This window comes from Carcharodon carcharias, chromosome 1 (assembly GCF_017639515.1).
Source record: "Carcharodon carcharias isolate sCarCar2 chromosome 1, sCarCar2.pri, whole genome shotgun sequence".
In the NCBI taxonomy this organism is placed as follows: Eukaryota; Metazoa; Chordata; class Chondrichthyes; order Lamniformes; family Lamnidae; genus Carcharodon; species Carcharodon carcharias.
In genome coordinates this window covers 21,568,013-21,592,691 of record NC_054467.1, presented here as the reverse complement: position 1 = coordinate 21,592,691, position 24,679 = coordinate 21,568,013, and the positions used below count along the sequence as shown (strand labels likewise).

At 42.0% G+C, this 24,679-nt stretch overlaps 1 protein-coding gene across 7 annotated transcripts in view; it reads right to left on the bottom strand.

Moving 5' to 3' along the window:
* Positions 1 to 1,821: 1,821 nt before the first annotated feature.
* The window catches only part of LOC121282519 (ellis-van Creveld syndrome protein-like), a 51,855-nt gene continuing 28,997 nt past the window's right edge, over positions 1,822 to 24,679 (bottom strand). The window contains exons 11-21 of one of the 7 annotated variants that reach the window (XM_041196241.1): positions 23,943 to 24,041; positions 20,251 to 20,463; positions 19,723 to 19,832; positions 16,279 to 16,489; positions 15,832 to 16,032; positions 13,308 to 13,452; positions 11,827 to 11,938; positions 10,026 to 10,152; positions 8,286 to 8,376; positions 6,602 to 6,715; positions 1,822 to 4,076 (exon numbers count right to left, since the gene is read on the bottom strand). In XM_041196241.1, coding sequence (XP_041052175.1) covers positions 6,636 to 6,715; positions 8,286 to 8,376; positions 10,026 to 10,152; positions 11,827 to 11,938; positions 13,308 to 13,452; positions 15,832 to 16,032; positions 16,279 to 16,489; positions 19,723 to 19,832; positions 20,251 to 20,463; positions 23,943 to 24,041 — 1,389 coding nt within the window. In that variant the 3' untranslated portion in view covers positions 1,822 to 4,076; positions 6,602 to 6,635. Of the gene's footprint in view, positions 4,077 to 6,601; positions 6,716 to 8,285; positions 8,377 to 10,025; positions 10,153 to 11,826; positions 11,939 to 13,307; positions 13,453 to 15,831; positions 16,033 to 16,278; positions 16,490 to 19,722; positions 19,833 to 20,250; positions 20,464 to 23,942; positions 24,042 to 24,679 lie in introns of those variants that run through there. The other 6 variants (XM_041196264.1, XM_041196251.1, XM_041196273.1 and 3 more) reach the window with 6 other exon arrangements.

The following is a 24,679-nucleotide window of genomic DNA, read 5'->3' as shown; positions in this document are numbered from 1 at the left end:
TTAATTTTACTTTTGCCATCGTGAAAGATTTCCTCTCAATCTTGCCCTGGGAAGGCAGTGACTCATTGAGGAAAGCAGTGGCTGCTCTTGAGCCAAGGCCTTCCTCATGATGATGTTCCATTCAATATCCTGCAGTAAACTCACCTTGTGGGGAATCATAGGTCAGAACTCAAGCCTTCCCATTCTGGGCTCTACATATTACCAGAAACAGATCAATTCTACCAATTATTGGTTGGACTGTAGCACCTGAAATCATTTCAGAAAGTTTAAATGTATATCCAGTCAACTCCAGATTATGTACCTGGTGCTAATTATTATGTGCAATTAATTTGTGTCACTCTGCAAAAAAAAAAAATGCATTGTGTGTTTATTTATAGCTGTGATTCTTGTAGGCCCTATGTTGTAAATATCCTTGATGGTGAATTCTTGTATACGTATTGAAAATGTTTCAGCAGTGCTTGAGGTGCAACATAAATCCTACAACAAACTTTCCATTGATGTGTCCTATTGATGTGTGTCAGCTTGGTTCATTTGGCAGCACTCATTACTGGGATTGATAACTAGGGATTTGAGTCCTGCTACAAGACTTATGCAGGCTCTGGTATCTTGCCTGCCTATGGGTCTGGTGTCAGACCGTAAATAGGCAGGCTGTTTTAACTCTAAACCAGCAGAGGTGTTTAGGCAGAGCTAAAGACCATCAACTGTGATGTAAAGATGAGACTCTTTGGAACTCCAGCACACTATGGGCTGAATTTCCCCCCCCCACCGTTGGTGGGAGTTGTGCAGGGGTGGGCAGGAGCGAGCGCAAACCTGATGGGTACACCCGATTGGGTGCGTGCTGCCATTTTATTTGGGTGGGCCAATTAAGGCCTGCCCAGCGTGACTCTCGCCCGGAAGCGATGAGCGCTCCCTGTGTGAGCGGGAGGGGATTCTCTGAGTCGGGGCCTGTGCTCTTTAGCGCATGCACACGAAAGAGCACAGAAATCTCCCTGAGGCACAGAGGCACCTCAGGGAGATTTGTTTTAAGTTTTAAACATCAAAATAAAGAAATTAAAAACTTGTCCCCTCATGTGACAGTGTCACATGAGTTGGGACACGTCAAGGATTTTTTTGAAAATTTTTAAACACTTCATGAAAGCCCATCCCGCCCGTGGATGAGGTTTCATGAAAAATGTGAAGGCCGCCTGGGCACTACACCCCCCCCCCCCCCCCCCCCCGCCAACCTTAAGGTTGGACGGACAGCTCATTTAACTATTTTAATTAGTTTTTAACAGGCCTTAATAGGCCTTTGACCGTTCGGCGGGCGCGCAGCTGACTCAGCTGCGTGCCCACCGAACTGAAAATCTAAATGATGTGCCCGACCTCACCACGCGTCATTTTACACGTTGGCGAGCAGGCCCCGCCCCCGCTCGCCGACCAGAAAATTCTCCCCTATGTTTTAAACTGTCCGGATCTGGATTCATATCCAGTTTCCCACATGGTAAGTCCCCGATTTCACATACGTTGTTGTACATGGATGTCTGGAAGAAGACAGGCAATTCCCCACAGGAAGAGAAAATTAGGAACCCAACCTGAGATACATCCCAATAGTTTGGGGTGCTTGCCTGGCCCTCAATTTGGCCCACGAACTTTTCCTTAACCACTGCTGATAGATAAACAAGGTAAATGTCACATATACATAATTAATTCTCTGCCTATTATATGAAAATATAACTCTGCTATACAGCTGTTTAGGAAGTACATCTTATGGCAATAAAAACGTTTAATCCTTTCAGTTTTGCATCTTTTCTTCAGCAAGTATTTCTGAAACAATACTGAGTGTAGATAACCATAATCTTTTATTAAAGCATTCTAAATTCAGCATTCTAAATTCAGCATTCTAAATTCAGGACTTTTATTGGAGCATCACTCCAATCTTGAACAAATCTTTCACAGGGTGTTACTTATTTATATGAACAAGTTTTGTTTCCTGAGCTCTCAGTATGAACAATTAAAAGAGAGACAGTCATTGCAACTACTTAAATTACAGCTTATAAAAATTCCACTTTGAAGTCAGGCATTATTTAAAACTTTAATAGTCATGCACAAATTGAACAACCTCTTGAAAGTTGTCCCTACATTTTCAGCACAAGTTACCTTCCAAAAGTTTCAAGAATTAATGGTTTATTTTTTTATGTAGAAACAAATTCTGGTAACTTTTATTGCCCTATTAATGGTTTCCTTGTGAGTTTACATTCTCAGTAATTTTCTACTGGTGGGGCAGGACTTATAAACAGCAAGTCCTGATACGCTCTGCGAATGTTAGCCAATCTTAAAAATATCAAGCAGTTGTAGACACAGATACATGCTGGAAAGTGGATACTATTGTGTTAATTAGTTTCTTTAAATAAGTGATGGCTATAGGTTCCGGCCCAGGCTCCTCACACAGGCCTCTGGTGGAAAGCAGTGTGAAAGACATTCCTAACACAAAGTGCTGATGTTTAAGGCGAGTTGAATAATGATCTCATAAATTCAGTAATTTTTTAAATGTCCTTATTCTTATTTCCAATAGTAAGTGCTCATCAATTTAATTGAATTTGTCTTATTTGTAGATGGGGGGGGTAACTCCATTTTTTGATTGGTAGTCTTTAATTTTTGTGTATGGTGGCTTTTGTCCCAGCTGAATTTGTACCTATTAGGTTGTAATTTTATTGCTTATTTTTAAAAAAAATTTGAACTACTGAAGAACAGTAATTTATTTGCATTTATTTATCTGGCATTCAGTGCATGAAAGAGTGGTGGTAGCAGATTCAATATCAACCTTTAAAAAGGAAGTCAATATATACTTAAAGAAAATAAATTGCTGAGGTACAAATAAAAACAATAGGGGATTGGCATTAATTGGATAGTTCTTTCAAAAGAGCTGGCACAGACACATTGGACCAAATGGTGGCTCCTTGCTAGGCTGGCAGTAATGACATCCAACCCGTGACTGACAAAACACACACCAGACACACATGCATTTTAAATATATACCCACAGGAATGAGAGTGCATGGAAATTTCACCTAAATATAAACTATAAAAAAATCATTTAAAAGCTGCTATTACATTTTAAAGGATATTTTCCAGCATAACATAATCAACACTTTATCATCTCCTCAGGAGACAAGGGGGAAGAAATAACCTAAAATCAGAGGGGAAAACATGCTATAATACAACAATGTTACATTTCTCAATATGTGAATTAACTGGTATTCTGTAACAAGAAACATATATCAAAAAACAGCAGCAAAACACAGCCTAACATAATCAAATAAAAACAATCTCAATCAAAGTGCAGAAGAAAACATCAATGTTCATAACTTTATAGCAAGACATTATTTACTCTCAGATTTTTGAAACATTCCTGTTGACTGGTGCTATACAGCTGTTTAGGAAGTACATTTTATGGCAATAAAAATGTTTAATCCTTTCAGTTTTGCATCTTTCCTTTAGCAAGTATTTCTGCAACAATACTGTGTGTAGATAACCATAATCTTTTATTAAAGCATTCTAAATTCAGGACTTTTATTGGAGCATCACTCCAATCTTGAACAAATCTTTCATGGTATGTTACTTATTTATATGAACAAGTTTTGTTTCTTGAGCTCTCAGTATGAACAATTAAAAAAGCGACAGTCATTGCAACTACTTAAATTACAGCTTATAAAAATTCCACTCTGAAGTCTGGCATTATTTAAAACTTTAATAGTCATGCACAGAATGAACAACCTCTTGAAAGTTGTCCCTACATTTTCAGCACAAGTTACCTTCCAAAAGTTTCAAGAATTAATGGTTTATTTTTTCATGTAGAAACAAATACTGGTAACTTTTATTGCCCTATTAATGGTTTCCTTACAGCATATGACATATTCTCAGTAGCACCATCTGTCCTGCATGGTCACTAATTCCACATATCTGAATAATTGTTAGGTTTTGTGTCTTGCCTTTTTCCTGAGAAGTTACCTGTGTTTGCTTCAAAGAATAACCATTTTAGTTCTCACCATGGTGAGACATGGATAAAGGGCCAAAGCATCTTGTGGAGCATTACCAAAGCTGCAAAGATAAATCAGGAAGTAATTAGGTGTTGCTAAGATTGAATTTTAAAAGCTTAAATAACAGTAGGAGGAAGGAATTCATATCCAGTGAAAGAATTGATTGGCAAGCCTTGTGATGAATATTTATTCCATTTCATTGGGAAGGGAAAAGATTGTTTAGGATGGTGTATATTACAACCAGTTTAGTACAACCAAGAAAGTAAAGTTCAAAAGGAAAGCATTGAGTGCCAATGAATAGAGAGGACAACATTTATGGTAGACAGAGTCTGCGTACTATTGGAGCCAATCACCATCCTGACTTGGAAATATATCGCCGTTCTATCACTGTCGCTGGGTCAAAATCCTGGAACTCCCTTCCTAACAGCACTGTGGGTGTACCTACACCACATGGATTGCAGTGGTTTAAGAAGGCACCTCATCATCACCTTCTCAAGGGCAAGTAAGTATGAGCAATAAATGCTGGCCCAGCCAGCAATGCCCACATTCCAAGAATGAATTTTAAAAAGTGATGGATTTGGGCTGGTGAAGTTGGGAACTGCCCTGACTTGTGTTTCCCACACTCAAGGCAATAATCCATCCCAATGTTTCCCTGGGCATTGGTCATAATCCTTCAGTCTTCCCTCGACTCAGGGGAAGTGCCAGAGGACAGGAGAATTGCAAATATTATGCCCTTGTTCAAAAAAGGTTGTAAGGATAAGCCCAGCAATTACAGACCAGTCAGTTTAACTTCAGTGGCGGGGAAGCTTCTCGAGTCAATTATTCGGGAGAGAATTAATAGTCACATGGAAAAACGGGTTGATTAGGAAGAGCCAGCATGGATTTATAAAGGGGAAATCATGTTTAACTAACTTGCTGGAGTTTTTTGAAGAGGTAACAGAGAGGGTAGATGAGGGTAATGCTGTTGATGTGGTGTACATGGACTTTCAAAAGGCATTTGATATAGTGCCAAACAACAGACTTGAGTAAAGTTATAGCTCACGAGATAAAAGGGACAGTAGCAACGTGGATACAAAATTGGCTGATTAATAGGAAACAGAGGGTAATGGTCAACGGATATATTTCAGGCTGGAGGAAGGTTTGTGGTGGAGTTCCCCAGGGGTCGGTATTGGGACCCTTGCTTTTTCTGATATATGTTACTAATCTCGATCTTGGTGTGCAGAGGACAATTTCAAAGTTTGTGGATGATACAAAATTTAGAAGAACTGTAAACTGTGAGGAGGATAGTATAGAGCTTCAAAAAGATATAGACAAGTTGGTGTAGTGGGCAGGTGGGTGGCAGATGAAGTTCAATGCAGAGAACTGTGAAGTGATGCATTTTGATAGGAAGAACATGGAGGGGCAATATGAAGTAAGGGGTACAATTCTTAAGGGTGTGCTGGAACAGAGGGACCTTGGTGTATATGTGCATGTATCATTGAAGGTGGCAGGACAGGTGGAGAGAGCAGGTAATAAAAGCATACAGTATGCTGGGCTTTATAAATAGGGGCATAGAGTATAAGAGCAAGGAGGTTATGATGAGCTTATATAAGGCACTAATTAGACCTCATCTGGAGTATTGTGTACAGTTCTGGGTACCACATGATTGGAAGGATGTGAACACATCGGAGAGAGTGCAGAAGAGGTTTACAGGAATGAGAAACTTCAGTTACGAAGATAGATTGGAGAGGTTTGGATCGTTCTCCTTGGAGAGGTTTGGATCGTTCTCCTTGGAGAGGAGAAGGCTAACAGGAGATTTGATAGAGGTGTTCAAAATCATGAGGGGGCTAGATAGATTAGATAGGGAGAAATTGTTCCTGCTTGTAAAAGGATCGTGGACGAGAAGGCACAGATTTAAAGTGATTTGCAAAAGAAGCAAATACGATGTGAGAAAAAACTTTTTTACACAGTGAGTGAATTTGGGTCTGGAATGCAATACCTGGAAGTGTGGTGGAGGCAGGTTCAATCGAGGCATTCAAGAGGGCATTAGGTGATTATTTAAATAGAAATAATGTGCAGGGTTATAAGGAAAAGGCAGGAGAATGGCACTAAGTCTTAATGCTCATTTAGGGAGCCGGTGTAGACACGATAGGCCGAATGGCCTTCTCTATCATAACAATTCTGTGAAATGGAAAGCCGATCTACAAAATCCATTCTTGTAATTGTGGATTGGGCTTGAGTTTGAACTTTCAAGGTGATGATTAATTTGTGACTTTGATTAAGTTTGATAACATTGAAAGCTCAGATGTAATGACGATAGGGCAGTGGTTAGAAGGAGCAACCTTGTTCTGAGGGATGGGGCAACAAGAAGACTGGCTGTAAGAAGTTAAAGAGACGACGAAGAACAGGAGTTAAATTTGGAGGTATATACAATCTGGATGATGGAAAGAACACAATCAGGGCCAGAGGACTTACTGCAGTCCAGAGAACAGAGTACCTGACAGACCTAACAAATGTAAAACTTGATGTTGGTCACAGTAACCAGTGACATCAAAGGTGGAGTAAAAACATATAGAAGCATATTATAACATATAACTTGTAACATACCTCAAAGGTCAGACTTTTATTTCTGTCACTGCTTTCATATGGCATCACTTTCAGCTTGATGTGCAAACAGGGTATTTCTGAGTTCCTTCCTTTTACGTGTTCCACTTATAGCTCCTAATTGGAAATTTACAAATATTTTATATTGAGAATAAATGACCATTGGGAAAGTTGTAAAGTCCTGTAATCGAGATTAGAATATCCATTTTAACCTTGAACCCTGGTATAAATATCTCTTCAAAAATAAGTGGAGGTCCCATATTACTTTATTACAGTAAGTAGGAGAAAGGAATGCTTTACAAAGACATTACATAGCCTGTAATGTTAATGATTCATCTGTAAATGAGGACAAGAATGTTTGAAATCAGTGGTGAGTTGGATGATGTGTAAGTGAGACTTTGTGGCTGGATGATGAGATAATGGTGAAGGGGAACGATGTTTCTGCAGTGGAAGTTAGCAGTTCTAACTGGTGCTCTGAATGTGGTTTGAAAATCAGTTTGGAGTTGAGCAGGATATAGAGGCTGCACGATATTAATTGCTATAGAAAGCACCTGGGGAGGGAAATAAAATCAGGAGTCTTTGGTCAGAACCAAATAGGATGGCTTCAGACCTGCAAGCATTTAGCTACACGATGTTCTGACCCACGACAACATGATTTTGGACAGATAGTAGGATATCATTCTTTCTCTAGAGATAGAAATGAGGGAAAAACAGATAGGGTGAAGTTAGGTGCCATCAACATACATATGGAAGTTGACTTCATGCTTGTTTTAATGTTGCTATAAGGCGATCAAGGAAGGAAAGTTAAGGTTTAGGAAGTAAAACTTTTGCACAAGATGTGCTAGCTATGTTGGGATAGTTAGAAATGGAGTCAGGAAAGGGCAATGCCACGGAAGTGATTGAGTGGAAGAGTGCAGAGTGATCAAACATGTTAGAAGCTGCAGATTTCACTAACTTACACAGTCACAATCATATGGATCTGGGTGATTCCAGTGCTATAGATAGGAATGCATGTGGGAGAGGCGGTAGCATGGTGATATTGTCACTGGACTAGTATTCCAGAGATCCAGAGTAATGCTCTGGGGACCCGGGTTTGAATCCTACCATAGCAGATGGTGAAATCTGAAATAAAAGTCTAATGATGACCATGAAACCACTGTCAATTGTTGTAAAAACCCATCTGGTTCACTACTGCCCTTTAGGGAAGGAAATCTGACCTACTTGTGACTCCAGACCCACAGCAATGTGGTTGACTCTTAATTAGGAATGGGCAATTAATGCTGGCCCAGCCAGCGATGCCCACATCCCATGAATGAAAAAATAAATAAACTGAAGGACATAATGAAGGAAAGGGAAGTTAGAAAAATGATAGTAGTTGGAGAATAAATGGGTTGTGGTGGGCTTTTACATAAAGTAGGATGATGGCAGCAGTTTACATTCCTCCATATAAAGTTCAGCACACCACACATGTATAGTGTATTAATTTAAATGGAATAGGTTGCTAAATAACACAATTTCCTCTCCAGAAAGAGAAGTTAAGAAAGTGCATGGGCTATATTACGAGCATGAAGCAACTGCAGTTGTCATTTGTTCCTCTATATCTGGCTAAAGGGTCAAGCTCAACTCAAAGAGGTCCCTGAGCTCCTGAGTTTTTATATGTTTAAATAAAATAAATGTAGTTCCCTACCTGAAAGGAATTTCTCTTCCAGAGTCTTCCAATCTGCGTGGGAAACTCTGGCTAAAGCAGCAAGTTGGGACATGAATGTTTGTTCTGCCTTCTAAATGGTGAAATTAGAAAGAAAAAATATTTACTAGAGGTCAAATATTTTGGTGACTTCCTATGTGAAATTAATGAGAATTCAAAACCATCACTAACTTGACATCAATTGGCACTAAATTGACGATCTCATTCAGAAAGGCTCTAGGATGAAGGTTTTGCCAAATGCAAAAACTGTCACTCTAGTACAGTAGGGGGAGCTCTTCTGAAGGTCCTTGCAACAGTATACTTTCAGAGCTTTACTCTGCATCCAACTGTGCAATATAACTATTCTGGAGTGTTTGAAGCTGGTAATAGGCACTGAAATAGAAACTCTTCCATTCCCCAATTTGAACATTTCTCACCCTTATAAAATTAGAATTTCCCTCAAAAAAGTCATAAAAGGAAACATTAACATTTAAATGGTGAAAAAAATGTTAGCTAACAATTTCAGGTGTTGAAACACAACATTCTGTCACACAAACTGATTTTACAGGATAAAAATTAAAACACTTATATCCGAAATTGGTCATTGTGGTGCTTATTTTCCGGATAAAAGAGGGAACAAAAATGACCAATTTTACGGGGTTGTGATGTCTGTAAAACATCCAATCCCATATTACCTTCAGACAAGTTTCAGGTGTCCAGGTTGCTGCCTATTAAGTGTTGGCATATGAAAGGGGCCTAAGGCATGTTTTGAGTCCACTCTGAGAAACTGAGCTGCTCTGGGCAGAGCAAGCATTATGTTTTGGGGGCATGGATACATTTTGTTTAAGACTGAAGTGGAGTCAGGAGGGGCAGGGGTGCTCCACAGCACATCCAAGGACCACTGCTGAGCCACAATCTCCCCAATCCTTTCAGGAAAAGGAAGGGATCTCACATTCATGTGCTGAAATGAGCGACCTGCCTGTGTAGATGCAACAGGCACTAAAAGCTCACTTAAAATATTGAAATCAGCGGCCCAATTCAACCTGGCCTGGAACCCTCTATTTAATTCTAGTACTAAAAACAGGTCCAGACGAATGTCTGCAACATTCTATCCTCATCCAATATTCACAAATGTATTTGTAGCAGTATTCTAAAGAGATCAGAGTTAGAAACTTCAATTCATTTTCCTTTCCGTAATTCTGAGTATTGATGCGAACTGTCACCCCTCTGACACTGCTCGGGTTCAAATGACCTAACTCAGCACAGATTGTGGACCGAATTTGGAAAATCTTTGATCTTTTGAGTTACACAATAAGCTATGGATAGATAGGATGAAATTAATAAATCCTATCAGTTATGTCAAAGACAAATTTCATTTGGAAAGCCACAAATATAAATCTTGCAGAACTAATAGGGAGCAATGTTGCTAGCATTTTGTTTCAGTTAACAAGTACAAGAGCAAATTAACAAACTAAATGAAAATCCTGCATTGCTCTATTGGTGGACTGCATTGCTGATAGTTTTCTTTCACTTTCATCAGTTATTATTTACACATCATCCAAAAACCACAGAGCTGAATGTTTGACATATGTACGAGATTTCTAATATTTTAACAGTACTAGCCCATTTATTTTAAACTGGTTAACGTCTCCACTAAAACAGTGGACAATGAATGTCTTATGGAATCATTAATCAACTAATATCGCAGAGTCATTTCTTGATATACGATGACCACTGTTTTACCTTTAAACGTTTATCAACCTGCTCCTTGAGCTGATTAAGCAGCACAGCCCTCTGCTTTAGGAACTCCATATGTGTCTCCTCTTCAAGCAACAACATGGATCTAGTCCTCTTCTGCTGTAGCACCAATCTGTTATCAGTGACAGAGATAGGGAGACATTTACCTTGAAGTTAAATATCTTCTTTACCAGTTTCAAAACAGTAAATTGTACAGATATGACCATTAGGCCATGCAGTGCTGAAATTGTACTGCTCATATTAGCTATCTCGGAAACACACAACAAAACAGCATATATGATCTAAAGCCTTTAACATTGTAAACTGTTCGAAGGCACTTCACAGGAGTGTTTTCAGGTAAAAATTTACCGCGTAGAGATGTTGGCCTGGATTTTCATCCTCAAGACAGATAGGGGGAGTCATGAAAATTCCCAGCTCAGCCTGCTCACCTCAGGAGAACATGCTCGCCAAGGTGGGATCTTCATCGCTAGGGCCGGGTGCGAGCTGGAAGAAGCGTGCAGCCGGCCACAGCGGCTGCTGGATGCAGAGGCAGGCTGTTTAAAAGGCCCGCCTCAGTACTGTTGGGCTTTGTCACATGGAATAAGAAAAGGGCCCTCTGGCCCTCACCCCTCACACCCACTTCACCATCCAAATGCTCCCCATGGCACTTCATGCATCCCCTTCAGGCCCCCATGCCAGGCTATGCCCCTCCACCTAACCTCATATCCCATGCTCTGCTGCCAGGACCTGTCCTTCCAACCACTGCCTAGGTCCCCTTATGCCCCCTATGTCAGGCTATGCCCTTCCACCTACTCCCTATGTCCCCTCATGCCCCCTCTGCCAGGCTCTGCCCTCTCACCCACTCCCTATGTCTCATCATGCCCACTATTCAACATTTGTCCTTCCACTCACCCCCTATGTCCCTTCATGCCCCCATACCAGGCTCTGACACTTCCATTCCCATTCACCTGCCCTGCACTTTCTAGTGTGCAGGAAGGCCAGAAATCAAGAGAGTTATATCTCAGGCAGGAAGGATCCTGAGCCCCCTTCTGAAGTTGGGCACCCCACCCCACCTTAAGTTCCAGTGGCCTCTGGACCTCCCTCCCCCCATTGGCCTCTCCCTTGAGACTCTGACTACCCCCTTCAGGCCTCCCCCAGACCTTCCCTACCCGACCCTCCCTGGGACCCCTTGAACTTACCTGGGCCTCCTGTGCCCAGACTTAGGCTCTGATGTCCTCCTGCATTTCTTCTTCTGTCCACTGCAGCACTGTTGCTGCAGCGACTGGAGAGTTGCCAGTCAATCAGATTGGCCGGCAGCTCTCTAAGATGGGACATCCTCCTGAGTGTGGGGTGGAGCGTGAAATGACTGTGGGGCACTTGGAGTCGGCTCACCAACTCTTCAGATGGTAGGAAGCAAAACCCCACCATCTGAAAAATTCAGACCCTGGTATTTACTGAGATCATTTAACAACAGATTGGTTAGCAACACTAGAGATTTCCCATTCTGTGCACCTTAGCATGTACTTCGCCATCTAAGTCATGAAAGCTTCAGGATCTAAGTTAAACACATAAAAATTAAGAAAAAGAACTTTGTCTAATTTGAACGTCAGCATTAACTCAGAATTCATTTCTTTTAGCAGTTTTAATTTTTGAAAAAAAGGATAGCAACAGTAGCTTGTTAAAAATCAATTTAACTAATTGCACCAAACGATATAGGATTACACTGATAGTATAACTCTCAAATAGAATAGTTTTGCACTTAGTTCCACCCCATCCCCCAAATAAAATCTGATAAAATGTTACTCACTGGTACTGAATTCTTCTTGGTAGAAGAAGAATTGTCTTCACATTGACTAAGTCTGTATTAAGGTTATCCTCCAAAGCCTTCTCCTCACTAAGTTTTTGTCTTTTAAATGTTTCTGTTCAAAGAACAGACATCACTTTAAATTTCAATTCTCGCGACATTTCATTAATTGAAAACACCAACAAAAGGCTCAATTACAAAATTTAAAATTAAAATCCTGAACCTCCTTTTTAATTTGTAAAGGCAGAATTTCCTTTGTTATCTGAAAAATCACTTCAGTACACAAGAAATTCCTATGGCACCCTTAATGTAGAAAAAGAAACAAAAATGGAAGGAGCTATTGGGAGGATAATCAAAAATGTAGTCAAGATGGAGGTGTTTTGAGCGAGGTGGAAAGGTGGAGAGAGATAACACATAAAAACATAAGAAATAGGAGCAGATGTAGGCCATTCCTGACCCTGCTTGGCCATTCAATAAGATCATTGATTTGATCTCAACTTTACTTTCCTGCCTGTTCCCCATAAACCCTGGCTCCCCTTTGGCTCAAGAATCTGTTTATCTCAGTCTTGAATATATTCAATGACCCAGCCTCCACAGCTCTCTGGGATAAATTCTAAAGATTCACAACCCTCCAAGAGAACAAATAACTCCCTATCTCCATCTTAAGTGGGAGACACCTTTTTTTGAAACTGTGCCCACTAATTCTAGATTCCCCGACAAAGGGAAACATCTCTCAGCAGCTGCCCTGTCACGTTCCTTCAGAATCTTATATGTTTCAATATGATCACATCTCATTCTTCTAAACTCCAATGAGTATTGGTAAAACCTACTTAACCTTTCCTCATAAGATAACCCCTCCATCTCTTCTCAAGGGCAATTAGGGATGGACAATAAATGTCAGCGATGTCCACCTCCCATGAACGAATAAAAAAATTGTCATCATTGTTCTTGGTCCGTTAATTATTGAAGTATATAAAGCGTCTCCAACTCCACTGAGATCCCAAACTTGTTAACTAATATGCAAGTCAAGGGAAATCTGGTATGATGCCAACAAATTTCTAAACTGTTTTAATCCAGGATTGGACTTGCACCTATATAATAAATGACATTGGCTGTGTGAATCAAGACACATTTTCAATAACACTACGGTCACTTAGTCGATTGATTATACATTGTTATGAGTTACAAAACATGCATCTTTAACTGAATAAAAAATGGAAAAATACTTTTCAACCAGATGCAAATACCATTGCTTGTGCTTTCTTGACATTGTTGCTTATAATGTCTGCCTACCTCCACTGTGGATAGTCAACATGTCCTCCCTATGGAGGTCAGGTTTTACTGAGAATGCATGTCACAGAATGTGACCAACCTCCGCAAGTCAAAATAACAGGTCTTCAAGGAAGATTCTTCACAAATCATTATCTGAGTATAACTAAACCCTCCCCACCCAAATCCAAGGAAAATGATATTCCTATTGATACCTTGCAAGAGCCTCAGCTGATTCTTTTTGTCTTTTTTGTACACCTCCATGATTTCTTCCAACTGTTGGTAATAATTCTGGATAAGATGGGTTACACCTTCCATGGTCACATAGACACTCTCAGTTGCTCTCTGTACTAATAGATTCTACAAAAAGACAAATATGTGCAAGTCAATATTTAATTACTTCCTTATCTTGTAGAAAAGCTATCCCACCTGTCGCCACAGAAGAAAAGCAGGTTCTTCATTTACTTTTAGCTCCACCTGTTCCAGCCCCCTCTACCAACTTATATTTCACCTCATTTCTCTATTTCCTTAGTTCTGATGAAGAGTCATATGGACTCGAAACATCAACTGTGTTCCTCTCTGCAGATGCCGTCAGACCTGCTGAGTTGTTCCAGCTATTTTTGATTTTGTTTCAGATTTCCAGCGTCCGCTGTATTTTGCTTTTATCTTCATTTACTTTGTTGGCTTTTAACACACTTTGATATTTAATACTGAGATTTAACATATTTTAACATGGCAACTCAAAATTTGAACAGAAAATCAGTAAATAATTTCATGCCAATTAGTTCACGGTACCTGCAGAATTCATTGACATAAAGCTAAATTTTCTAAAATTGTGATTCTGGCTAGGAGCTTTGCAGAAAACCCTTCAGTGCTCACTGACTTCTGCATCCGAATTCTCTGATAGATGTTATGAACATCTTATTTTATAATTCATATGTTTTAGCAGTATAACATTTAGTTTGGGGATTGAAATTATTAAATATAAGATAAATGAAAATAACTGGTGAGAGAAGGTGGTAAACACCCCTAAGATAATTACAAATCAAAGGGGAAAGCCTATTGGGTTGCTGGGATAGTGGCCTGTCAGGAGGAGACTGTTTGTCTCAAAGCCTCTTGAAAAAGCCTTTGAAGTTGGGGTGTAAATCAAGGCGGTTTAAATTATTCATGTAGTTTCTCCAGATCAGAAGCTCTGAAAGCAACTTGTAACCAATGGACAACCTCTCTGGGCCTCTTGGTGGTAGACTAGTTGTCTACAGTAATCTCAATAAGTGGTTTAAATTACTCATGTGCATCCCAGAATCAAAGGGATGTTTTGAAGGTAAAGCTAATTTGTTTAAATATCTATCTTGGACATTCCAGATGCTCCCCTTGTCACAGCGATAAGTGATACAGGGTGGGACTCTATTGAAGTTTGGGTGTTGTCTCTGATTTTTCCCAGAAAAGGCAGTTGGTGCTTGGAAACCAGTGGGGCTCGAACAAAGAAGTCTGCCAACAGTTGTGGCTTCAAAGGAGCCATGGATCAGGACCAGAAGGATATCAGAAACCAAGCATGTTTTCTGATTTGAAGCCACAAAGCAGAGTGCAGTGAGGCCCACGCTTGAGCTGGGGAGTCCACAATCATGAGGTAGTGAAGGAGAGTTGGAGGGTCACGGAGCTGAATGCTAGTAGAAGGACCCCAAGAAATCTCGTACCTTGGACAACAGCTGGAACACTAAGGAGAACCAAAAGTGAATTCCTGGGAGTTGCGGCATACCTTGGTTTGGTCCCAGGAGAAGTGAATGGACTGTCATGATTCTGTAAAGTATATGGCAATTCTTGGGTAGAGTAAAGGTGCAATGGGGTGTAAAGTGTAAGTGTTTACAAAAAGTCCTAAGTTAGTACTGCTTGCTGTGTTTAACTCTTGTACAGTAAAGGTTTTTGTATTAAATGTGAATCTTGTGGCATAAATTTTTCAGTTAATAACTAGGAGTTCAAATTTCTTTTTAAAACTTACTGGTCTCTATCTAGATCGTAACACAGTTAAAGCGCCATGTTCTGGAGCACAAATTCATAAAATTTACTCCCTAGCTTTTATGAAATTTTGTACCAACAGAAATTAAAACATACTTAATGATCACGAACAGAGCTTTATCCGCAGGGCATCTTTAGTACTGTATTTAGTATGAAGGATTCATGTTAAGGCTCGTATAACATATTGACTCGACGCCAAAATGCAGCGGGAATAAATTTAACTTTTGCTAATCAAGTAAAATGGATGACATCAGATTGGCATCTGTTATACATATCCCGTGATTTTCTAACCAAGCACGACGTGCAATGGGAGACCATTTCAATATCACCCCTGTTACACTATCACCAAAAGCTAGAATTACTTCCAGTGTGTTTTATACAAAAGAGCACCCTCTACTGTATTCAGTGCATTATGTCAGGCAATATAATTTAAAAATAAGAGAGTTTGTTTACATGTGGATTAGTCCTACTTTAAACTGCTGCACTCATTCCATTCAAGGTAGACCTATCTTTCTACTCATTGCCAAGACCTTCTGACAGTCTGGTACAACCCAAAATCAATATCAGGCTTGAATAAGGAATACAGGCATCTATGGCAAAATGCAAATAACAGGAGTTGAGCTGCATTATTTGGCCACTGAATGCACTTTGCATTAAACTGGACTATAGGAGTGAATTTTGGCACTGATTTAGACATACCCATGGATAATGTCTAATGACTGTTACCTTAAGTTTCTCTGTGTTGTCATCATGGTTCTGCTTTAGGGAGTGCACTCTGGCTTGTTGGGTCAGAACATGACCAATCACCTGTTCCATGTGATGTCCTAAAAAATCCATGAATGCCTGGGATTCTGCAGCAAGTTGCTGGTGAATGAGAATTTCGGCCTCTTGACACAGCTTCTCCTGTTCTTCTGAGAATTTGGACATCTTGAAATATAAACAGAATCCAGAACTTGTTAAATACAATTGAGAAATGATATGAAGAGATATAATTAATGGTTCACTTTGCCCCAATCTGAAGACATATACAGTAAAAACCTTGTTCTGTATCTACTATGTGTTGACTTTAATATTACATAACTGACAAGTATAACTTGAAAATTAAAGCTCGACTGTGAATATTAAATATTTATCCTTGGTAGCTTTGACAGTTAGTGAATAATATTTCAGTACCAGATTATCCTGCAGCTTCATGTTCTCATCTTCATGCTGATCCCAAATAGGTGATTCCTTCAACCGTTGTTCTCCAAGTTCATCTAGCAGACATTTTGTCGTAAAAAGCTTCATTTCTTTGAGTATCATTAGACTAAGCTGCCTCAGAGTTAGCTGTCTAACCATAGATTGTAAAGCTACCTTGTGCTCCAGCATAATATGTTTAGAAACCCTGAAAGAATAAGGAAGTACAAAAAGTGGTTACATATGTAGATTATTCAGACCATGCTTGGTTCTTAGCTTCAGAGCACACTGGGGCAATTGAGTCAGTTTAAGACTGGTGCATGTGCAAAATGGCTCCTTTTACAACATCTTTCAAACCCACGACCGCTACCATCTAGGGCAAGGGCGGCAGACACATGGGAACTTCACACCTGCAAGTTCCCCTCCAAACCACTCACCATCCTGACATGGAAATAAGTCGCCGTTCCTTCATTGTTACCGGGTCAAAATCCTAGAACTCCCTCCCTAATAGCATTCTGGGTGTACCTATACCACAAGGACTGCAGCGGTTCAAAAAGGCAGCTCACCACCACCTTCTCAAGGGCAATTAGGGACGGGCAATAAATACTGGCCTAGCCAACGATGCCCGCATCCCATGAATGAATTAAAAAAATTGGGTAAGCCGTAGAAATCACAATTTATTTTGTGAGTACAGCAGAGGGGAGTTCTCAGTCTTTCAAATAATACAGGTAAAGGCAGCTTTGCTCCAAGTAAAAGGGTAACGGGTTCAAAATCCTCTCCAGGATAGAGTCCAAATGGACACTTCTGAGGGAATGCTGCACTGACAGATGTACCATCTTAAGAAAAGATATTTATTGAGATCCTGTTTAAGTGAATGTAAATGATCCCATGATCCTGTCTGAAGAACAACGAGGGAGTTCTCTCAGTGTCCAGGCCAACATTTACCCTTAACCGTCACTATAAGCCAACTGGTCATTCGCCTTACTATTAAAAGCATAGTCTTGCTGTGCATAAATTGGCTGCTACATTTGGTTATAAAGCAACAGTGACTACATTGAAGTGTTTCACTGACCATGATGCAATTTGGAGAACTTTATAAATGCAATTTCTTTCTTTCAACTCGATGACGTACACAAAATCAGAAGAGAGAGCACACCAGGATCAAGAACGTTTTATCCGCCGGTCGCAATGGCGGCTTTTCACCCTGTATCCTCCCAATGCCAACTCATGAATCATGCATTCCCGGGAAACGCTGTTTCGATGGTGGGCGGGGGTCTCATTTGCCTGCCATGCCATGCCACCTCGCCGCTTCTGCATGCCACGTGCCATATTTAAGGTGTAGCCCTGCTGCACAGCTCTCAGTGCTTCCACTCCAGGGCTGCTGCACAGAAGTTATGGCCCCAAAAGGCAAGAAGACTGCAGCCCCCTGATTCAGTGACACATCCCTGGAACACCTTTTATACACTGTTGAGGACCGTTGTGATATCCTCTACCTCCGCTTTGGCCACAGGAGGTCCAGCAATCTCATCACTCCAGCTTGGGAGGCAATGGTGATGATCAGTGTCAATGCTGCTTAGAAGAGTTTGGCCATCCAATGCAGAAAGAGGATGAGTGATCTCATCTGAGCTGCCAGGGTAAAACAACCATCTCATCACTCAACTCACGCATTCACTCACAAGGTCATCAGACATTCAGTGGCATCTCACTCACTGCCAGCTCAAGGGACATCACCACTCACTCTCTCAAACACACCCTCATATCTCCATCTGACCTCATCTCCTCTGGAGAATGCCTCTTCAGCCTTCACCATCGCGCCATTTGCACAGATCAACTTGTGTCCCCAATTACACCCTAGGATAACTCCCTTCCCCAGTACAGCCCTCGTCCTTGCCTGAGGCCACTTCTCCCCCTTCCCCAAGCAAGCCCTAGCCCTGCAGCTTTTGAAAAGCCACCCCTACTTTATAGCTGGTCTGGTAGGTAGAGACCTGCCCGTGAGCCCCCCTAAAAGTGATGTGGTGCTGTCTGCGAAGCCTGGCGCTGAAGAACACAAGGGTTGCCCGAAGCAAGGGAGGCAAACAAATCTCGAAGTCCCGAGTGAAGTGCAGCTCGCTAGGTGCATGCCACTTATGTTCAGTTGTGAAATAAATCAGCGTGTAATCACGCCGATGTGCTTGGATGATCCAGCGTGGGGGATGATTCAGGCTAGCTGGACTTATAATGATATGCAGATGTATTACAATGAAGTTCCTGATGTCCATTGCTGGGAAACGCAGCCCGCTATTGATGGGCAGAGCGGACGATTACAAACTGGTTTCACGATGTCGTGAAACTGATTTTTGGCCTTCTCGCCATATTGTCACCTTACTTTGCCAAACACACCCAACACCAACAGGCACAGAAAATTCTGCCCAGAGTAACTGTTAGACAAACCCTGTAATATGTGTAACCTAAAATTGTGCTAATTTAACGCTGTATGACAGTAAGGTATAATGTGCTACTGAATGTTACATCTAGTTTGATAAGTAAATAATAATTAGCATGAAACCTTCAGGCACAGTGTTATGAATTCATTAATATGGCTGTGAAGGTACTGGAATACAATTAGAGGCACATTTCTTACACAATTGTGAAAATAATTAGAATCAAAGGAAATTGAGAGTGTGCCATTTGTGCACAATGACATGATAGGCATATATTGATGAACAATGCCAGAATATTAAGAAAAACAGAGATACCCAGCAGGTAATGATATAATAGATTAAACAATCAATAATGAAGGGTCAGATTTAAGAAGACATTTGAAGAAACACTAGCCCCAACAATGGCTGAGGAGGTAAAGATCTGTCCAGCTTATCACTAGGCCAGACAGACTAAAGCCTACCAATCTGTGCCAAGTGATCTGGTCTCAGCAGCTTTAAGCTGGAGAAGAGAAAAATCAGCAAAGGAATGTAGTCCAGGTCATTGTCTAATGATTCCTGCTTGAAAGTACATGCAAGTGGAAATGAGGTTGCAACAGAATCGAGCTTAATTTTGAAGCTTTCCATAGTTACCATCACTTGTCTACATTCTAAACAAAGAACGAGCACCTGGACAAAGTACCAGAGGGGCACTTCCATCTTGAAACTGTGCCCCAGTAAGAATCAGTGCAATTGGGAAAGGAGAAAAAAAACTTAGATTGCTTGAATGACTATTTGCACCATGTGATATGGCACAGCAGCATAAGACATGAAGGTCACAGCCAACATCAGCCAGAGTGCCAATGATGGGCCTAGAATTACTTTAAAGCATGTCATCATTTACCCGTAGACTTGTTAAGGATGGAATATTCAAGGAAACAAAAAGTAAATCATGAAAGAAGAGGAGGTACCAGTAGTTTCATTGAATTTCACAAGGACATGGGTAACTTACCAATTTGGTCACCCTTCAATAATTCATACTTACTTCTCATCTAGGCCACTCTGCCTCAGTAGGAAAGCTTGAATGATCTTCTCCTGCTTATCAACCAGATGTTTCTGCCTCACCGAGTTAAGTACTTGCTCGTCTAGCCATACCTAAGTTTTGCAATAAGAGATATGATTTTTATGCAAAATCCCTATTTTCAAAACCAGTACCAACCTCATCAGCTACATTAAAAGATTAAAAGTCAGTTAACATGTAGGCTTTCAGAACTGAATTCCTTGTAATATTCCCATAAAAAATATTGCTAGGGCAGTGCAAGGCTGAAGAGATGTTCGAGTCCGAGGAGCATCCTGGTTTCCATCATTGTTCTCAGTAAGTATAATGAAGCGAACTGCCGAGATCACTCTAGATTACTCAAGTACCTGGTTAGACAACGAGTAACAAAAGCAGAAGTCTGAGGGTAGGTCATCTACTCAGCCATTTGGCAGGGGTTGGCATGTAGCAACGGGCAAAATAAAATGGAGGAGGGAATAAAAACCAAAGGGACTGGGAATAATTTATTCCACAAACCTGCTTCATTTGGGCCAGTTTTCCTTGGAGCTGTTTCAAATGCTGCTGTCTTCCTTCTTCTGTTGCCTGTTTCCTTGCTGTCAGATCTTGCTGCAGACGGCTTCTCAGAGTTTCCAATGCAGAAAAAGATACTCCAGTAAGGTTCGGTAGGGTTTCTGTGAAAAGCTGTTTGATCACTTTGTCCAGGGCCCATGATGAGGCAGAGTGCAGATTCTGCATGATACAGCATTTGTCATTATGCTATGTACCTACTTTATTAAATCAGTGGGCAGTTTCATACTTCTGCAGTTGGGGCTAATGAGCAAAGCACCAACAATAGTTTTCAATGTAATTGTTTGCAGAGTAAAATCCATCCTCTCCAAATTCACATTTACCTCTATACCTGAAGGTTGTAATTAAAAGGATTTTTTTTTTTTTGGACTTGGTGCTGTTGTTGAGGAGCCTCGCCCACCAGGCGCATGCACCAAAGTTTGGTCAGGTGCTGTGCACCAACATCTGACCGAAATGGTTGAGAAAATCATGTGTAGGCTATGACTGAATTTCTGATCTCCGCTTCTAGTGATTGAGACTCCACACCGACAGTAGGGCCAGAATTTTGAGGTTGATGGGAGGGCACAGTCGCTGGGCCCGGGAGTGGCTAGGGAATGGCCCACCACCCGTGATTGGCCCTCGGCCGCGATTTCACGCTGGCAGGCCAATTAAGGTGTGAAACGTGGCTCCGCACTGGTCAGGGAGGGCCGAGCGGTGGTAAGGGCCTGTCCACCATCGGGTCCAATGGCGACCCAGCGACCGGTTTAAAAACAGCCCAGGCAGCCTCAGGAAGTCTGAATGGAAGAATGTCCGTTCTGCGTTGTCAAAACTCAAGTGATGGAGTTGAGTGCGGCTGGACACCGCAGGCAGGAGGGCAGGTCAGGTGGGCACTCGGCTGCCCGCTTTTCGGATGAGTACCTCATGGTCCTCCTGGAGGAAGTGACTGCCAGGAGGGTCACCCTTGTCCCTGGAGATGGGAGGAGGAGGCCACCGCACCCCACAAAGAGGGCATGGGAGGAAGTGGCAGCGCTAGTGAGGAGACATGACGTGGTGTGTCGCACATGGGTGCGGTGCCGGAGGAGGTTCAATGACCTGCTGTGCTCAGGGAGGGTGATTACCTTGTTGGCATGGGTCAGTATGCAGGGGTGTTAAGGTGTGGCTGTAACCCCCATGGACCTCAGGGGTGCAAGAGTCTGAGTGCCAACTGTCATTGACGCTGGAGCTGCCTAAGGGGGTAAGCCCTGGCTGCTTGGACTGAGTGCCTTGCGGCTGGAGGGCCACGACTCAGGTGTGCCCTGCAAAGTGTTCCTCAGCTGGGGTTGGCCAGGCTGCAATGGCGCTGCGGGTAGAGAGTGAACTAATTAATCCTTTCGGGAGAAGATGAGGCATAACCAAGTGAAGAGGCCTGCCCAACCTGCTGCTGTTCACCAGGTTCGAGAAGGTGTCCTTGAGCTGGAGAGCCGGCATGCTCCACGTGCAACCGCTTGTGGCAAGGTAGGGGTGCCAGATGAGTGTAAGAGTGGAGTGAACAGAGGTGAGAGTTTCGGATGTGCACAGAGGTGAGAGTTTTGGATTGTGCAACCATTCTAGCATAGTCTTTCACTGATGGGAGCTTCAGACCTGGATTCCCCATTGACCATTGGAAGACAGGCACAATGATGCAGATCTCCATTGTCTCTCCAGGGTGCCTGGCATGCACAGTGACAGTGTGGTGACTTAAACTAATGACATGTCCTTGTTTTCCCTTAGATTCACCAGCAGGCACTCGCTCTCTGGATCCCGAAGGGCCACCCCTGGCGCCGGAGGACCACCAGGCTTCACCTGCACCTGCACTCTGAACCAGGCAGCAGCGCAGATACCAGCACCTTGGTGGGCATTAGATCGGCAGCTAGAATGTCGGTGCACATTGGTGAGGGCACTTCACACTTGCTCGAGGTGCAGGCAGAGGCAGAGAGTGCTCAGGGCGCTGGCAGTTGGAGGACTGCTGGGGACCAGGTCAATGCTCAGTTGAAGGCATCTAATGAGCTTCTGGAGTCGTCCATTAGGTGGCAGATGTCGGATGTCCAGCAGGATGTGCGGGAGGATCTGGCGGAGATCTATTGGGGTCTGTGAGCCATGGTCTCGTTGTCAAAGAGTTCATGCGGAGCAAGAGCACTGTGTTGACCCTCATGGTCGAGCGCATTCCTCCTCCATTGACAGAGCGATGACTCTCATGGAGAGGCAGCTCCAGGGACAGAATCAGGGGTGTCTGGGATTGTGCTCGGACCTGCAAGCCCTCACACAAGCACTGACCTCAGGTGGTCAGTGTCCATGTGTGAGATGGATGAGGCACACAGTTGCTCAGCTGGATGCCCGTCCATCAATGGTGAGCAGGGAGGCCCAGAGTGACCTCATGTGGGTGCACGAGCTGCTTGTCGTCTCTGCGGGCTCCTCTCAGGAGCTCTGGATGACGCAGCAGCTCCACTGCCAGTGACCGTGGCATCTGATGAGGCAGCATTAAGTCGCAGTCAGGGAGCCGATCGCAGGTGGTGGCCCGTTTCCCAACCGGTCATGGGCCCGCTGATCACACGCGCCCACCAAGGGTAAAATTCAGGCCTCGCAGACATGTATTTAAAATTAACGTGTAAATTTAAGGATTGCATAACATAACACGTTAGTACACTGTCCCTTCACCTAATCAGTGATAGGAAAGTCTCCCCAGATTATTGACAATGATATCCAATGCGATGCGAGTTAAAGCAATCTCAATCTAATTGTATCGGTCTACAGAATAAGGCTTTACATAATGCAACAGAAGTTGCAATAAACTGTCAGCTCACTCAAACCGAGAGGATGGCTGGCTGGTGAAGTACATGGAAATATCACACTGCTGGATGAGGGTATACTACACTATTTTTGGTTAAGGGATAGAACAGAGCAGCGAGGTTAGCTTTAGATTGCTTCTGCAAGAGCCAAGCTCAAATATGATGGGTTGAATTGCCTCCTATGCTATAAACTTCTATGATTCTTCAACTCTGATCTTGGAGTTAAGACAGACCTACTCCCAACAAAGCTCTACTCTTAAGTTATAACTGTCATGAAAATAGTTGTTCTATCAGGCCGTAAAAAAAATTATCCTACTTCCTTGAATAGCCAATCCTCATCTGAATAAGCACAAATATGGCTAAATAGATAAATTTGATATAATTTTGATTTCATGAAGTACTTTTGCTTATGGATACAGCATTGATGTTATATTCTTCTTCCGCTGCAGGGTCAGTGGTGAAGGTTCGTAGAGGGTGTATCTTGGTATTTATGATGAGGTGTACCCCACTGTGTGGATTTTGAAGGTCAATTATACAAATGATAAGTCTACTATCAGTTTACAATATTTAATCAGCATAAAACCATGATCACAATGTATATGGTAGTGTACACCTTGTGGAGGCTGTAAGGGTCATGACCCTTCCAATCTCCACTAGGAAAAAATGCTGAGCCATGATATCCTTCCCCCTTAATCAAAAAAGCCTTTCACAGCACTAGAATGCTGTCAAAACCTTTTGCTCCTAACGTTTTAGTCAGCAGAACCAAGCCTTTGAATGTTTTAGTGAAATGTACTAAAACCTAAAATTTTGCTTACCTATATATAGGTAATCTGTGAAATGGATTTACTGGACTCTCACCTCCCATAGCTCAGTAACAGCCTTGACATCATTATGATCCTCTTCATCCTCCACATCACAGCGTATCTGCCTGTGCCGCTCTGTAAGCTCATGAAAACTCTATAAAGTTCACAACTATGTTACTTTATGTTATAGGATCAACAAACTACTGGAGTACCGACATTCAATCTGCCGGTTAGAATTAATTTCAGAATGCACAAGACTCTTATTAAGAATTAAGCACCAAATCGCGATGTTATTTTTAAGATTCACAGATATCATGTTATTCCTTCAGCAGAACTGTGGCACAATATATACTGTATGACTATTTCACATAGACACAAACATTTTTCTTTTTATAACAATGAAATTGAACATGAAGGTAAGAATAACAAACACAACAGCCACTCTCTCTACTCTGTTGTTTTTCTTGTTTCTCGATACAGAACTTGTAGGTTAAATTTTGGAATTGGATTGATTTGTATGTCCCAAACTTCCTCAACCAAGATTCAACCTACCTGGTGGTCTGTCAATAGGCACTGTAATATTCATGTATTGGTACCGAACAGAGCAGTCAAAAAGAATGCTCATGCTGAAAATAGTCTATCAAGAAGCCCATTTCCAATCTTGGCAAGGAATTGTCAGATGGCAGAGTTTCATTTCCCATCATCCGAGGAATCGGTGGCGAACAATCCCCACCGATACTGGCTGTCCTGCAGCCATTTAATGCTCCAATGATTGTTAACTAGCTGGAGGCA